This window comes from Heptranchias perlo, chromosome 28 (assembly GCF_035084215.1).
Source record: "Heptranchias perlo isolate sHepPer1 chromosome 28, sHepPer1.hap1, whole genome shotgun sequence".
NCBI classification, from domain to species: domain Eukaryota; kingdom Metazoa; phylum Chordata; class Chondrichthyes; order Hexanchiformes; family Hexanchidae; genus Heptranchias; species Heptranchias perlo.
The window spans coordinates 40575526-40594433 of record NC_090352.1 but is presented as its reverse complement, the minus strand read 5'-3'; the positions used below and the strand labels follow the sequence as shown (position 1 = coordinate 40594433).

The window sequence follows — 18908 nt, the reverse complement described above, 5'->3', positions numbered from 1 at the left end:
TATATTAGCGCACTACACTCGTTATATTGGTGCACTACACGCGTTATATTAGCGCACTACACTCTTTCTATTAGTGCACTACACTCTTTCTATTAGTGCACTACACTCGTTATATTGGTGCACTACACTCGTTATATTAGTGCACTACACTCGTTATATTAGTGCACTACACTCTTTCTATTAGTGCACTACACTCGTTATATTAGTGCACTACACTCTTTATATTAGTGCACTACACTCTTTCTATTAGTGCACTACACTCTTTCTATTAGTGCACTACACTCGTTATATTAGTGCACTACACTCGTTATATTGGTGCACTACACTCGTTATATTAGCGCACTACACTCGTTATATTGGTGCACTACACTCGTTATATTAGCGCACTACACTCTTTCTATTAGTGCACTACACTCTTTCTATTAGTGCACTACACTCGTTATATTGGTGCACTACACTCGTTATATTAGTGCACTACACTCGTTATATTAGTGCACTACACTCTTTCTATTAGTGCACTACACTCGTTATATTAGTGCACTACACTCTTTATATTAGTGCACTACACTCTTTCTATTAGTGCACTACACTCTTTCTATTAGTGCACTACACTCGTTATATTAGTGCACTACACTCTTTCTATCAGTGCACTGCACTCTTTCTATTAGTGCACTACACTCGTTATATTAGTGCACTGCACTCTTTCTATTAGTGCACTACACTCTTTCTATTAGAGCACTACACTCGTTATATTAGCGCACTACACTCTTTCTATTAGTGCACTACACTCGTTATATTAGCGCACTACACTCGTTATATTGGTGCACTACACTCGTTATATTAGAGCACTACACTCGTTATATTAGCGCACTACACTCGTTATATTGGTGCACTACACTCGTTATATTAGCGCACTACACTCGTTATATTAGTGCACTACACTCTTTCTATTAGTGCACTACACTCGTTATATTAGTGCACTACACTCGTTATATTGGTGCACTACACTCGTTATATTAGAGCACTACACTCGTTATATTAGTGCACTGCACTCTTTCTATTAGTGCACTACACTCGTTATATTAGTGCACTGCACTCTTTCTATTAGTGCACTACACTCTTTCTATTAGAGCACTACACTCGTTATATTAGCGCACTACACTCTTTCTATTAGCGCACTACACTCGTTATATTAGCGCACTACACTCGTTATATTGGTGCACTACACTCGTTATATTAGAGCACTACACTCGTTATATTAGTGCACTACACTCGTTATATTAGCGCACTACACTCGTTATATTAGCGCACTACACTCGTTATATTGGTGCACTACACGCGTTATATTAGCGCACTACACTCTTTCGATTAGTGCACTACACTCTTTCTATTAGTGCACTACACTCGTTATATTGGTGCACTACACTCGTTATATTAGTGCACTACACTCGTTATATTAGTGCACTACACTCTTTCTATTAGTGCACTACACTCGTTATATTAGTGCACTACACTCTTTATATTAGTGCACTACACTCTTTCTATTAGTGCACTACACTCTTTCTATTAGTGCACTACACTCGTTATATTAGTGCACTACACTCGTTATATTGGTGCACTACACTCGTTATATTAGCGCACTACACTCGTTATATTGGTGCACTACACTCGTTATATTAGCGCACTACACTCTTTCTATTAGTGCACTACACTCTTTCTATTAGTGCACTACACTCGTTATATTGGTGCACTACACTCGTTATATTAGTGCACTACACTCGTTATATTAGTGCACTACACTCTTTCTATTAGCGCACTACACTCGTTATATTAGCGCACTACACTCGTTATATTGGTGCACTACACTCGTTATATTAGAGCACTACACTCGTTATATTAGTGCACTACACTCGTTATATTAGCGCACTACACTCGTTATATTAGAGCACTACACTCGTTATATTAGCGCACTACACTCGTTATATTGGTGCACTACACGCGTTATATTAGCGCACTACACTCTTTCTATTAGTGCACTACACTCTTTCTATTAGTGCACTACACTCGTTATATTGGTGCACTACACTCGTTATATTAGTGCACTACACTCGTTATATTAGTGCACTACACTCTTTCTATTAGTGCACTACACTCGTTATATTAGTGCACTACACTCTTTATATTAGTGCACTACACTCTTTCTATTAGTGCACTACACTCTTTCTATTAGTGCACTACACTCGTTATATTAGTGCACTACACTCGTTATATTGGTGCACTACACTCGTTATATTAGCGCACTACACTCGTTATATTGGTGCACTACACTCGTTATATTAGCGCACTACACTCTTTCTATTAGTGCACTACACTCTTTCTATTAGTGCACTACACTCGTTATATTGGTGCACTACACTCGTTATATTAGTGCACTACACTCGTTATATTAGTGCACTACACTCTTTCTATTAGTGCACTACACTCGTTATATTAGTGCACTACACTCTTTATATTAGTGCACTACACTCTTTCTATTAGTGCACTACACTCTTTCTATTAGTGCACTACACTCGTTATATTAGTGCACTACACTCGTTATATTAGTGCACTACACTCTTTCTATTAGTGCATGGCACTGTTTATGTTAGTGCACAAGATTTAACACTTAATTTTGTTTCCACAAGCATATTTGAAACACAGTGTTCAACCAATCAGACTGGTACATGTTGTCAGGTAGGATCGAATTAAGACTATGGAACCAATCGTGGGATTTGAGATTGTGCAGTTCCACGAATCAAAATGCTGCATTTCACTCCCGTACAGACCGGTAATGTGTTGGAGGTGTGTTGAGGGCCAGAATCAGCTCGAAAGCTTTTATAACAAGCAGAAAAAATACAACATTGAAATATTCAATGTGCGAAGGTGGTGTGTCCATCGAATTTAAACAGATTCCACTCAGTGACTCAGTCTTACCTTTCAGCAATTGCCACCGAGGGAGGGACCATTACGATTAGTTTCTCAATGTCCCACTCTCCGAGGGTGAGGTCAGACCATTAAACAAGACACTTTTTAACTGTTTAAAACCCTCAAGGAGGCGCTTTATTTTGACACCATAAAGCTGTGGTTATCACAAAATCTAATTCTGTGACATCATAGTTATTGAAGATGCCCCTCCTCCGGCCCACGTCCCTCCGAGATCTCTGCGCTCCTCCAATTCAGGCCTTTTGCACATCCCCGATTTCCATCGCTCCACCATTGGCGGCCGTGCCTTCAGCTACCTCGGTCCTGAGCTCTGGAATTCCCTCCCTAAACCTCTCCGCCTCTCTCTCCTCCTTTACGACGTTCCTTAAAACCTACATCGTTTGTTCACCTGTCCTAACATCTCCTTATGTGGCTTGTTATTAATTTTTCTTTCACTACGCACCTGCAAAGCGCCTTGGGACGTTTTATGACATCAAAGGCTCGATATTATTGGGAGTTATTGTTGTCACTAAACTGGCTGGAATTGCTGAAAATGGAGCTCCCAAGAAAAGGGATTAAGGCACGAAGTGGAAATGTGTGACTCTCCGCCTGTGACACACTATTTACACTGTGTGACTCTCCGCCTGTGACACACTATTTACACCGTGTGACTCTCCGTCTGTGACACACTATTTGCACCATGTGACTCTGTGCCTGTGACACACTATTTACACTGTGTGACTCTCCGCCTGTGACACACTATTTACACTGTGTGACTCTCCGCCTGTGACACACTATTTACACTGTGTGACTCTCCGCCTGTGACACACTATTTACACCGTGTGACTCTCCGTCTGTGACACACTATTTGCACCATGTGACTCTGTGCCTGTGACACACTATTTACACTGTGTGACTCTCCGCCTGTGACACACTATTTACACTGTGTGACTCTCCGCCTGTGACACACTATTTACACCGTGTGACTCTCCGCCTGTGACACACTATTTACACCGTGTGACTCTCCGCCTGTGACACACTATTTACACCGTGTGACTCTCCGCCTGTGACACACTATTTACACCGTGTGACTCTCCGTCTGTGACACACTATTTGCACCATGTGACTCTGTGCCTGTGCTGGATACGGACCTGTACATGGTGTGGATTTGTTGTTTGATCAGCTGTGATGTTGTGCAGGGCTGCGGACTGATGAAACAGTAAATGAATGAGAAACATGAACCGGGGCAATGAGGCTTAGTGAGCAGATCATAAATGAGAACAGGCCCGATATCAATTACAGCGGATTTCACGGCTTCTGAGCCCACTGGTGACAGCTGGAGCCTCCCCGACTCCCCCTCCCCTACACCCTCCCCTTCCCCGGACTCCTGCTCCCCCTCCACCTCCCCTACATCCCTCCCTCCTCCCCCTACACCCCCTCCCTCCCCTCCCTTCCCTCCCCCACTGACCCCTCTCCTTCCCCTATAGCCACTCACCCTCCCCTACACCCCCTCCCTCCCCCTCCCCATTCCCCGTCCCCTCCCTCGCCTCCCCCAACACCCGCCCCCCTCTCCCTGCACCCCTTCCCCATCCCCTCACTCTTCCCCCTACACCACCTCCCTCCCCTACACCCCCTCCCCCTATGCCCCTCCTTCCCCCTCCCACTCACTCTCCCCCTCCCGCTACATCCACTCCCCCTCCCCTACACCCCACCCCCTTTCCCCCTCTCTTCCCTCCCCTCCTCCTCTCCCTACACCCACTCCCCCTCCTCCTCTCCTTCCCCCTACACACTTTCCCCTCCCCCTACACCCACTCCCCTCGCCCTCCCTCCCAATCCCCACTCCCCCTCCCCCTACACCCTCTCCCCCTCCACTACACCCTTCCCCTTCCTCCACTTCCCCTACACCCTTCCTCCCTCCCCCTCCACCCTCCCCCTCCCCTACGCCACTCCCCCTCCCTCCCCATCCCCCCTCCCCCTCCCCTTCCCCTTCCTCCTCCTCTCCCTCCTCCTCCACTTCGCCCTACACCCCTCTCCCTCCTCCTCCACTTCCCCCTACACCCCTCCCCCTCTCCCTCCCCTCCCTTACACACCTCCCCTTCCTCCCTCCCCCTCTCCCTCCCCTACACCCCTCCCCCTCTCACTCCCCTCCCCTACACCCCTCCCCCTCTCACTCCCCTCCCCTACACCCCTCCCCCTCTCACTCCCCTCCCCTACACCCCTCCCCCTCTCACTCCCCTCCCTTACACACCTCCCCCTCTCACTCCCCTCCCCTACACCCCTCCCCCTCTCACTCCCCTCCCTTACACCCCTCCCCCTCTCACTCCCCTCCCCTACACCCCTCCCCCTCTCACTCCCCTCCCTTACACACCTCCCCCTCTCACTCCCCTCCCCTACACCCCTCCCCCTCTCACTCCCCTCCCCTACACCCCTCCCCCTCTCACTCCCCTCCCCTACACCCCTCCCCCTCTCACTCCCCTCCCCTACACCCCTCCCCCTCTCACTCCCCTCCCCTACACCCCTCCCCCTCTCACTCCCCTCCCTTACACACCTCCCCCTCTCACTCCCCTCCCCTACACCCCTCCCCCTCTCACTCCCCTCCCCTACACCCCTCCCCCTCTCACTCCCCTCCCCTACACCCCTCCCCCTCTCACTCCCCTCCCTTACACACCTCCCCCTCTCACTCCCCTCCCCTACACCCCTCCCCCTCTCACTCCCCTCCCCTACACCCCTCCCCCTCTCACTCCCCTCCCCTACACCCCTCCCCCTCTCACTCCCCTCCCTTACACACCTCCCCTACCTCTCTCCCCTCCCCTCCCCCCCCCATGATATAACCATCAGTAAATGGCTCTCAGACTGTGTCCACGACCAATGCAACTCCTGCCTCACAATAAGGAGCCTTTGCTGCTGAGTTCCCTCGGGTGCAGGAACTGTGTGTGTTCAATCCAGGCCGTGCCCAGAGTCACAGGTGATCAGAGCAACAAACAGAGCAAGTGACAACCAGGGAACAACGAAAACTTTCACCCAACCACTTCAAGAGAAATAACAACCACAAGACTATTGGTGAAATGAGAGGGTGAGTATTTGGACTGTCCGATGTCCCTCTGCTATTTTAACAGAGGTGTTAAAAGTCCATTTGCTAATATTCCAAGCAGTAATCTGTAGGTTAATATATTAATATAATTATAATACTGTAAATCAGATATTTTTCTCTGATATTCTATCCATTATTTTTAAATAAAACCGTCACTAGAAATCTTTCTATAAATACTGACACTGGCAGTCAGTCGTTCACGTGCTAACACTGGCAGTCAGTCGTTCTCGTGCTGACATCCTGTTAAAGGTCGAACCATTTGACAGTTTCATCACGAAAGCTCTGGTAAAATGCCTCCGCTCCTCTGGAACCCTCATTGGTCGACCCACCTCCTTCTCTCAGCTCTCAAAGTAACTGTAGATTTGTGCCACATATTGCATCACAGACTGCCAATCCGGGCGGGCCGTGCCCAACATTTCATTCAGGTCCTGGGAGAGAGAGAGAACCATGAAAAAGTTTGAGGAATCGGGCCGTGTGTGGGAGTGAGCGAGGAACAAGTCAGATTTCATCTCTCCAACCACGGACTGAATCTCACCCAGAGGATAATGGCCAGGGCCGGGAATGCTTCTAACTGTGGCTCAGCATTAGCAGAGGTTGATATGATGTTGGGAGGTGCTCAGGACTGATTGAGGCACTTGCCTGACAAGCAGGCTGTTTAGTTTGTGCATCGAGGATGTAGCATTGTGATGAGGTGAAAGATCCCATGGCCCAATTTTGAAGATGAGCAGGAGAGTTCTCAATATTTATAAAATTATCCCTTAACCAACACCACTAAAAACAGATGATCTGCTCATTATCACATTGCTGTTTGTGGGATCTTGCTGTGCACAAATTGGCTGCTGCATTTCCTACATTACAACAGTGATTACACTTCAAAAGTACTTCATTGGCTGTAAAGTGTTTGGGACGTCCTGAGATTGTGAAAGGAGCAATAGAAATGTAAATCTTTCTTTTTCTTTTATCTTTTGCCCATTTATCTTTCTCTGGCACTGCCGATGTCAGAGGCTCGACCGTTGTCAGCACAAGGTGCTGGGCCAGTCATCACTGGTAACTCTGGACAGTGACGGATGGTGAGCTACTCCACGATGCGGGGGAGGACAGCAGAGCCTCCTCATGTCCTCACACCATGTCCCAGCACAGCTTCCTGGAGAGTGAAACCACAAGAGATGGTGCAGGAAATACAGTGCGGAGAGACCTTCACCAGAAAGTATTTCCACCATTTTCTGTTTTTTATTTCAGATTTCGAGAATAATCTCCTTGGAGGTGGCTTGATTGTGCTTCAGACACCTGAGCAGAGGCCTCTGTCTGCCCCACGTTACAGGACAACAGCCCCTGGGCTGGGTATCCTGCTCTCTGTGAGGGCTCTCATGGCCCATCAATCCTCCTCTGTTCTCGGGAGGGGTGCTTTCCTAGCGATAGAGACACCCTCGAGCTTAGAATTGCAAGTCTGCAGTTCCAGACAGATCCAGGTCGACCGTCTGGTTTATTGGCCTGCTGTTGGCAGCTACTCTTTCACTGGCTCTGGGCCTGGACTTTGCAATCTGGGAGCGAGATTTGAAGTCCCTCTTCCTAACTCCTGGTGTTTGACTCGGTTTATTATCCCTGATCTCCCATTATCCTGACTCTGTCCCACTCGAACTGCTGCTGGAGTTTGATTGCAGCTGAGAGATGTTGAGGTGAAAGGGACAAGTCTGGTTTTAGCTGTCATTTCACTTGCTGTTTCCGAATGCCCAGATAGAAATATCAGAGAAAATTTACGGCACAGAAGGAGGCCATTCGGCCCATCGTGTCAGTGCTGGCTGAGAAACGAGCCACCCAGCCTAATCCCACTTTCCCGCACTTGGTCCGTAGCCCTGCAGGTCACAGCTCTTCAGGTGAACGTCCAGGGATTTTTTTAATGAGTTGAGGGTTTCTGTCTCTCCCACCCTCTCAGGCAGTGAGTTCCAGACCCCCACCACCCTCTGGGGGAGAAAGTTGTCCTCATTTCCACTCTAATCCTTCTACCAATTACTTTAAATCTATGTCCCCTGGTTACTGACCACTCCGCTAAGGGAAATAGGTCCTCCCTATCCACTCTATCTGGGCCCCTCATAATTTTATACACCTCAATTAAATCTCCCCTCAGCCTCCTCTGTTCCAAGGAAAACAACCCCAGCCTATCCAATCTTTCCTCATAGCTAAAATTCTCCAGTCCTGGCAACATCCTCATAAATCTCCTCTGCACCCTCTCTAGTGCAATCACATCCTTCCTGTAATGTGGTGACCAGAACTGTACGCAGTACTCAAGCTGTGGCCTAACCAGTGTTTTATACAGTTCCAGCATAACATCCCTACCTTGTGTGTGTGTCTGCGTCTGTGTGTGTGTCTGTCTGTCTGTAAGTATGTGTGTGTGTTTGTCTGTGTGTCTATCCGTGTGTGTGTGTGTATGTATGTGTGTGTCTGTGTCTATGTGTGTGTGTCTGTCTGTGTCTGTGTATGTGTCTCTGTGTGTGTCTGTGTGTATGTGTCTGTCTGTCTGTTTGTGTGTGTGTGTCTGTGTCTGTTTGTTTGTCTGTGTCTGTCTGTGTTTGTGTGTCTGTCTGTGTGCGCGTTTGTCTGTGTGAGTGTCCGTGTGTGTGTTCTGTGCCTCGGCTAATAAAGGAAAGTATCCCATAAGCCTTTTTAACCACCTTCTCTACCTGTCCTGCTACCTTCAGGGATCTGTGGACATGCACTCCAAGGTCCCTCACTTCCTCTACACCTCTCAGTATCCTCCCATTTATTGTGTATTCCCTTGCCTTGTTTGCTCTCCCCAAAGGCATTACCTCACACTTCTCCGGATTGAACTCCATTTGCCACTTTTCTGCCCATCTGACCAGTCCATTGATATCTTCCTGCAGTCTACAGCTTTACTCCTCACTATGAACCACACGGCCTATCTTTGTGTCATCCGCAAATTTTTTAATCATGCCCCCTACGTTTAAGTCCAAATCGTTAATGTATACCACAAAAAGCAAAGGACCTTGTACCGAGATGTGAGAGGTCGTTGAGTCGGACTCTCTGATTCTCTTTGCTGTGGTTGAAAAGCCTTTTCCACTTTCTCCATTACCCTCATGTGAAACAACAAGAACTCTGCCCCCCAAGGCCTGAGAGATCACAGCGCTGAGGGGCCAGCAATGATCAGCTTTCATCTCCAACTCTCTCAGAGACTTCAGCTCCTTCTATTATTAGTACATTGGGCAATAACGGAGTAAATTTCTGCTCGGTTTTAACTGCAGACAGGAAATGAATGCAAAAAAAACACTAAACACTATAAAAAATTGGGAGGAAATTAAATTCTGTTACTTGTGGTGCCGTTATCAGTAAATACTTGAAATACTGGCAGATAGTCTGTGTGTATCACGAGTCTCTCACAGGGACAGACAAACACAGACAGACACACAGACATAGACACACACACAGACATAGAAGCATTCACAGGCAGACAGACAGACACACAAACACAAACAGACACACACACATAGATAGACACATACACGGACACTCACACAGACAAACACACACACAGACAGACAGACACACAGACAGACACACAAACACAGACAGACACAGACACTCACACAGAAAAACAAACAGACACAGACACACACAGGCAGACAAACACCCAGACAGAGACACACACACAAACACAGACACACAGACAGACAGACACATACACATACACATAGACACACACAGAGACACATACACAGACACACACACACAGACATAGACACACACAGACACACACATACATACACACACACACAGATAGACACAGACAGACACACAGACATACACACACACGGATAGACACACAGACAAACACACACACATACTTGCAGACAGACACACACACAGACGCAGACACACACACACAGATGCAGACAGACAGACACAGATACACACACAGACAAACACCCACACAGGCACACATACACACACAGAGACCCATACACACACATAGACAGACACACAAACGCACACAGACACATACAGAGACACACAGGCACACACATACACAGGCACACAGACATACACACACAAAGACAGACACACACACCACAGACACAAACACACACAGACGCAGACACACATGCAGAGACACACAGACAGACATAGATAGATACTGACACAGACAGACATACACAGATGAACACACACAGGCACACACACACACAGACAGACACACACACAAACAGAAACAGTCACACAGACTCAGACACAGAGACATATGCAGACACAAACACAAACAAACACACAGGCATATACACAAACTCGCCAAGGCTTCTTCGACAGCACCTCCCAAACCCGCGACCTCTACCACCTAGAAGGACAAGAGCAGCAGGCACATGGGAACAACACCACCTGCACGTTCCCCTCCAAGTCACACACCATCCCGACTTGGAAATATATCGCCGTTCCTTCATCGTCGCTGGGTCAAAATCCTGGAACTCCCTTCCTAACAGCACTGTGGGAGAACCTTCACCACACGGACTGCAGTGGTACAAGAAGGCGGCTCACCACCACCTTCTCAAGGGCAATTAGGGATGGGCAATAAATGCCGGCCTCGCCAGCGACACCCACATCCCGTGAACGAATAAAAAAAACCACAGATACACACAGACAGACACACACGCAAACAAATACACAGGCATATAAAAACACACAAACAGACATATACGCATACACAGAGACACACTGACAGACAGACACACACACAGGCGCTCTCACACACAGAGACGCTCACAGAGACATGTTCACACACAGACACACACACACAGACACACACACACACAGACACACACACACAGACACTCTCACACACCACACACACACAGACACTCTCACACACAGACACACACACACAGACACTCTCACACACCACACACACACAGACACTCTCACACACAGACACACACACACAGACACTCTCGCACAGACACTCTCACACACAGACACTCTCACACACACAGACACACACACACACAGACACTCTCACACACAGACACACACACACAGACAGACACAGACACACACACACACAGACACACACACACAGACACTCTCACACACAGACACACACACACAGACACACACACACACAGACACACACACAGACACTCACACACACAGACACACACACACAGACACACACACACAGACACTCTCACACACACAGACACTCTCACACACAGACACACACACACAGACAGACACACACACACACAGACACACACACACAGACACTCTCACACACAGACACTCTCACACACACAGACACACACACACAGACACACACACACACAGACACACACACACAGACACTCTCACACACAGACACTCTCACACACACAGACACACACACACGGACATACACACGGACACTCGCACACACGGACACTCTCACACACGGACACTCTCACACGGACACTCACACACGGACACTCACACACGGACACTCTCTCACACGGACACTCTCACACACGGACACTCACACACGGACACTCTCACACACGGACACTCTCACACACGGACACTCTCACACGGACAATCTCACACGGACACTCACACACGGACACTCTCACGCACGGACATACACACGGACACTCTCACACGGACACACTCACACATGGACATACACACGGACACTCACACACACGGACACTCACACACACGGACACTCTCACACACGGACACTCTCACACACGGACACTCTCACACACGGACACTCTCTCACACGGACATACACACGGACACTCACACACACGGACACTCTCACACACGGACACTCTCACACACGGACACTCACACACACGGACACACTCACACACGGACACTCTCACACGGACACTCTCACACGGACACTCTCACACACGGACACTCTCACACAAGGACACTCTCACACACGGACACTCTCACACGGACACTCTCACACACGGACACTCTCACACGGACACTCTCACACACGGACACTCTCACACGGACACTCTCACACACGGACACTCACACACACGGACACTCTCACACACGGACACTCTCACACGGACACTCTCACACACGGACACTCTCACACACGGACACTCACACACGGACACTCTCACACACGGACACTCACACACGGACACTCTCACACACGGACACTCACACACGGACACTCTCTCACACGGACACTCTCACACACGGACACTCACACACGGACACTCTCACACACGGACACTCTCACACACGGACACTCTCACACGGACACTCTCACACACGGACACACTCACACACGGACACTCTCACACGGACACTCACACACGGACATACACACGGACACTCTCACACACGGACACTCTCACACACGGACACTCTCACACACGGACACTCTCACACGGACACTCACACACACCAGGACCACTGCCACACACACAACAGAAGCAAACAGAAAGCTGTGGCCAGGACACCAAGCTGACTTACCAAGGTCGTCTTGATCCCGACACTCTCTGCCGCCTGAAATGCCAGGGTTAGGTTTCTCTTCTGTCGAATAATAAAAAGAATGTCAGACCATGGCAGTTATTATAAGCATGAGGCAGGAACAAGCACAGTTGCCTGCAGAGATCCCCCGCCCTCCTAACCAGGTGATGGGCAGGGAACCTGCGTCCAGTCTCCAGCAACACCCTGTCACCGTGCAGTTGGAGATACGAGGAACGGGTGAAAGTCTTTGTGGCGACGTCTCATTCCCCTCCCCCCGTGCCCCCCCCTCCCCTCCCCCCGTCCCTCCCCCTCCCCTCCCCCCGTCCCTCCCCCTCCCCTCCCCCCGTGCCCCCCCCCGCCCCTTCCCCCCGTCCCTCCCCCTCCCCTCCCCCCGTGCCCCCCCCTCCCCTCCCCCCGTGCCCCCCCCTCCCCTCCCCCCGTGCCCCCCCCTCCCCTCCCCCCGTGCCCCCCCCTCCCCTCCCCCCCCGCCCCTTCCCCCCGTCCCTCCCCCTCTCCTCCCCCCGTGCCCCCCCCGCCCCTGCCAGAAGCTCCAATTAAGATCAGACTCTGTTGCAGTGCACAAGAAACTGAGGCCCTGGGAGAGCAAGAATGAAGCTTTCAGTCCAACCTCACCATCTCGCAGTGTCACACCAACAGAATCTCCGTGCAGTGTGACAATAACAGTCACTCTGTGCAGTGTGACAATAACAGTCACTCCGTGCAGTGTGACAATAACAGTCACTCTGTGCAGTGTGACAATAACAGTCACTCTGTGCAGTGTGACAATAACAGTCACTCCGTGCAGTGTGACAATAACAGTCACTCTGTGCAGTGTGACAATAACAGTCACTCCGTGCAGTGTGACGATAACAGTCACTCCGTGCAGTGTGACGATAACAGTCACTCCGTGCAGTGTGACGATAACAGTCACTCCGTGCAGTGTGACGATAACAGTCACTCCGTGCAGTGTGACGATAACAGTCACTCCGTGCAGTGTGACGATAACAGTCACTCCGTGCAGTGTGACGATAACAGTCACTCCGTGCAGTGTGACGATAACAGTCACTCCGTGCAGTGTGACAATAACAGTCACTCCGTGCAGTGTGACGATAACAGTCACTCCGTGCAGTGTGACGATAACAGTCACTCCGTGCAGTGTGACGATAACAGTCACTCCGTGCAGTGTGACGATAACAGTCACTCCGTGCAGTGTGACGATAACAGTCACTCCGTGCAGTGTGACGATAACAGTCACTCCGTGCAGTGTGACGATAACAGTCACTCCGTGCAGTGTGACGATAACAGTCACTCCGTGCAGTGTGACGATAACAGTCACTCCGTGCAGTGTGACAATAACAGACACTCTGTGCAGTGTGAAAATAACAGACGCTCTGTGCAGTGTGACAATAACAGTCACTCCGTGCAGTGTGACAATAACAGACACTCTGTGCAGTGTGAAAATAACAGTCACTCCGTGCAGTGTGACAATAACAGTCACTCTGTGCAGTGTGACAATAACAGACGCTCTGTGCAGTGTGACAATAACAGGCACTCTGTGCAGTGTGACAATAACAGACGCTCTGTGCAGTGTGAAAATAACAGTCACTCCGTGCAGTGTGACAATAACAGTCACTCTGTGCAGTGTGACAATAACAGACGCTCTGTGCAGTGTGACAATAACAGTCACTCCGTGCAGTGTGACAATAACAGTCACTCCGTGCAGTGTGACAATAACAGACACTCCTTGCAGTGTGACAATAACAGACGCTCTGTGCAGTGTGACAATAACAGTCACTCCTTGCAGTGTGACAATAACAGACGCTCTGTGCAGTGTGACAATAACAGTCACTCTGTGCAGTGTGACAATAACAGACGCTCTCTGCAGTGTGACAATAACAGACACTCTGTGCAGTGTGACAATAACAGTCACTCTGTGCAGTGTGACAATAACAGACGCTCTCTGCAGTGTGACAATAACAGTCACTCTGTGCAGTGTGACAATAACAGTCACTCTGTGCAGTGTGACAATAACAGACGCTCTCTGCAGTGTGACAATAACAGTCACTCTGTGCAGTGTGACAATAACAGACGCTCTGTGCAGTGTGACAATAACAGTCACTCCGTGCAGTGTGACAATAACAGTCACTCTGTGCAGTGTGACAATAACAGTCACTCTGTGCAGTGTGACAATAACAGTCACTCTGTGCAGTGTGAAAATAACAGACACTCTGTGCAGTGTGACAATAACAGTCACTCCGTGCAGTGTGACAATAACAGACACTCTGTGCAGTGTGACAATAACAGTCACTCCGTGCAGTGTGACGATAACAGTCACTCCGTGCAGTGTGACAATAACAGACGCTCTGTGCAGTGTGACAATAACAGTCACTCCGTGCAGTGTGACAATAACAGTCACTCCGTGCAGTGTGACAATAACAGACACTCTGTGCAGTGTGACAATAACAGTCACTCCGTGCAGTATGACAATAACAGACACTCTGTGCAGTGTGAAAATAACAGACGCTCTGTGCAGTGTGACAATAACAGTCACTCTGTGCAGTGTGACAATAACAGACGCTCTGTGCAGTGTGACAATAACAGGCACTCTGTGCAGTGTGACAATAACAGACGCTCTGTGCAGTGTGACAATAACAGTCACTCTGTGCAGTGTGACAATAACAGTCACTCTGTGCAGTGTGACAATAACAGACGCTCTGTGCAGTGTGACAATAACAGACACTCCTTGCAGTGTGACAATAACAGACGCTCTGTGCAGTGTGACAATAACAGTCACTCCTTGCAGTGTGACAATAACAGACACTCTGTGCAGTGTGACAATAACAGTCACTCTGTGCAGTGTGACAATAACAGTCACTCTGTGCAGTGTGACAATAACAGTCACTCTGTGCAGTGTGACAATAACAGACGCTCTCTGCAGTGTGACAATAACAGTCACTCTGTGCAGTGTGACAATAACAGACGCTCTGTGCAGTGTGACAATAACAGTCACTCCGTGCAGTGTGACAATAACAGTCACTCTGTGCAGTGTGACAATAACAGTCACTCTGTGCAGTGTGACAATAACAGTCACTCTGTGCAGTGTGAAAATAACAGACACTCTGTGCAGTGTGACAATAACAGACACTCCGTGCAGTGTGACAATAACAGTCACTCCGTGCAGTGTGACAATAACAGTCACTCCGTGCAGTGTGACAATAACAGACACTCCGTGCAGTGTGACAATAACAGTCACTCCGTGCAGTGTGACAATAACAGTCACTCTGTGCAGTGTGAAAATAACAGACACTCTGTGCAGTGTGACAATAACAGTCACTCCGTGCAGTGTGACAATAACAGTCACTCTGTGCAGTGTGACAATAACAGTCACTCTGTGCAGTGTGACAATAACAGACACTCTGTGCAGTGTGACAATAACAGTCACTCCGTGCAGTGTGACAATAACAGTCACTCCGTGCAGTGTGACAATAACAGTCACTCCGTGCAGTGTGACAATAACAGACACTCCGTGCAGTGTGACAATAACAGTCACTCTGTGCAGTGTGACAATAACAGTCACTCTGTGCAGTGTGAAAATAACAGACACTCTGTGCAGTGTGACAATAACAGTCACTCCGTGCAGTGTGACAATAACAGTCACTCTGTGCAGTGTGACAATAACAGTCACTCTGTGCAGTGTGACAATAACAGTCACTCTGTGCAGTGTGAAAATAACAGACACTCTGTGCAGTGTGACAATAACAGTCACTCCATGCAGTGTGACAATAACAGTCACTCTGTGCAGTGTGACAATAACAGTCACTCTGTGCAGTGTGACAATAACAGTCACTCTGTGCAGTGTGACAATAACAGTCACTCTGTGCAGTGTGACAATAACAGACACTCTGTGCAGTGTGACAATAACAGTCACTCCGTGCAGTGTGACAATAACAGTCACTCCGTGCAGTGTGACAATAACAGACACTCTGTGCAGTGTGACAATAACAGTCACTCCGTGCAGTGTGACAATAACAGTCACTCTGTGCAGTGTGAAAATAACAGACACTCTGTGCAGTGTGACAATAACAGTCACTCCGTGCAGTGTGACAATAACAGTCACTCTGTGCAGTGTGAAAATAACAGACACTCTGTGCAGTGTGACAATAACAGTCACTCTGTGCAGTGTGACAATAACAGTCACTCCGTGCAGTGTGACAATAACAGTCACTCCGTGCAGTGTGACAATAACAGTCACTCCGTGCAGTGTGACAATAACAGTCACTCCGTGCAGTGTGACAATAACAGACACTCTGTGCAGTGTGACAATAACAGTCACTCCGTGCAGTGTGACAATAACAGTCACTCAGTGCAGTGTGAAAATAACAGTCACTCCGTGCAGTGTGACAATAACAGTCACTCCGTGCAGTGTGACAATAACAGACACTCCGTGCAGTGTGACAATAACAGTCACTCCGTGCAGTGTGACAATAACAGTCACTCTGTGCAGTGTGAAAATAACAGTCACTCCGTGCAGTGTGACAATAACAGACGCTCTGTGCAGTGTGACAATAACAGTCACTCTGTGCAGTGTGAAAATAACAGTCACTCCGTGCAGTGTGACAATAACAGTCACTCTGTGCAGTGTGAAAATAACAGACACTCCGTGCAGTGTGACAATAACAGTCACTCCGTGCAGTGTGACAATAACAGTCACTCCGTGCAGTGTGACAATAACAGACACTCCGTGCAGTGTGACAATAACAGTCACTCCGTGCAGTGTGACAATAACAGTCACTCCGTGCAGTGTGACAATAACAGACACTCTGTGCAGTGTGACAATAACAGTCACTCCGTGCAGTGTGACAATAACAGTCACTCTGTGCAGTGTGACAATAACAGTCACTCCGTGCAGTGTGAAAATAACAGACACTCTGTGCAGTGTGACAATAACAGTCACTCCGTGCAGTGTGACAATAACAGACACTCCGTGCAGTGTGACAATAACAGTCACTCCGTGCAGTGTGACAATAACAGACACTCTGTGCAGTGTGACAATAACAGTCACTCCGTGCAGTGTGACAATAACAGTCACTCCGTGCAGTGTGACAATAACAGTCACTCCGTGCAGTGTGACAATAACAGACACTCTGTGCAGTGTGAAAATAACAGACGCTCTGTGCAGTGTGACAATAACAGTCACTCCGTGCAGTGTGATAATAACAGTCACTCCGTGCAGTGTGACAATAACAGACACTCTGTGCAGTGTGACAATAACAGTCACTCCGTGCAGTGTGACAATAACAGACACTCTGTGCAGTGTGAAAATAACAGACGCTCTGTGCAGTGTGACAATAACAGTCACTCTGTGCAGTGTGACAATAACAGACGCTCTGTGCAGTGTGACAATAACAGGCACTCTGTGCAGTGTGACAATAACAGACGCTCTCTGCAGTGTGACAATAACAGTCACTCTGTGCAGTGTGACAATAACAGACGCTCTGTGCAGTGTGACAATAACAGACACTCCTTGCAGTGTGACAATAACAGACGCTCTGTGCAGTGTGACAATAACAGTCACTCCTTGCAGTGTGACAATAACAGACACTCTGTGCAGTGTGACAATAACAGTCACTCTGTGCAGTGTGACAATAACAGACGCTCTCTGCAGTGTGACAATAACAGTCACTCTGTGCAGTGTGACAATAACAGACGCTCTGTGCAGTGTGACAATAACAGTCACTCCGTGCAGTGTGACAATAACAGTCACTCTGTGCAGTGTGACAATAACAGTCACTCTGTGCAGTGTGACAATAACAGTCACTCTGTGCAGTGTGAAAATAACAGACACTCTGTGCAGTGTGACAATAACAGTCACTCCGTGCAGTGTGACAATAACAGACACTCCGTGCAGTGTGACAATAACAGTCACTCCGTGCAGTGTGACAATAACAGTCACTCTGTGCAGTGTGAAAATAACAGACACTCTGTGCAGTGTGACAATAACAGTCACTCCGTGCAGTGTGACAATAACAGTCACTCTGTGCAGTGTGACAATAACAGTCACTCTGTGCAGTGTGACAATAACAGACACTCTGTGCAGTGTGACAATAACAGTCACTCCGTGCAGTGTGACAATAACAGTCACTCCGTGCAGTGTGACAATAACAGACACTCTGTGCAGTGTGACAATAACAGTCACTCTGTGCAGTGTGACAATAACAGTCACTCTGTGCAGTGTGAAAATAACAGACACTCCGTGCAGTGTGACAATAACAGTCACTCCGTGCAGTGTGACAATAACAGTCACTCTGTGCAGTGTGACAATAACAGTCACTCTGTGCAGTGTGACAATAACAGTCACTCTGTGCAGTGTGAAAATAAC

The 18908-nt window shown here is 48.5% G+C and overlaps 1 protein-coding gene across 3 annotated transcripts in view; it reads right to left on the bottom strand.

Annotated features, from left to right (window-relative positions):
• Nucleotides 1-6022: 6022 nt before the first annotated feature.
• specc1 (sperm antigen with calponin homology and coiled-coil domains 1) overlaps nucleotides 6023-18908 on the bottom strand; it is a 103392-nt gene continuing 90506 nt past the window's right edge. For 2 of the 3 annotated variants that reach the window (XM_068008582.1, XM_068008583.1), the window contains 2 exons: nucleotides 12533-12592; nucleotides 6023-6480 (listed from right to left, as the gene is read on the bottom strand). In XM_068008582.1, the coding sequence (XP_067864683.1) occupies nucleotides 6391-6480; nucleotides 12533-12592 (150 nt within the window). In that variant the 3' untranslated portion in view covers nucleotides 6023-6390. Of the gene's footprint in view, nucleotides 6481-12532; nucleotides 12593-18908 lie in introns of those variants that run through there. The other variant, XM_068008584.1, reaches the window with a different exon arrangement.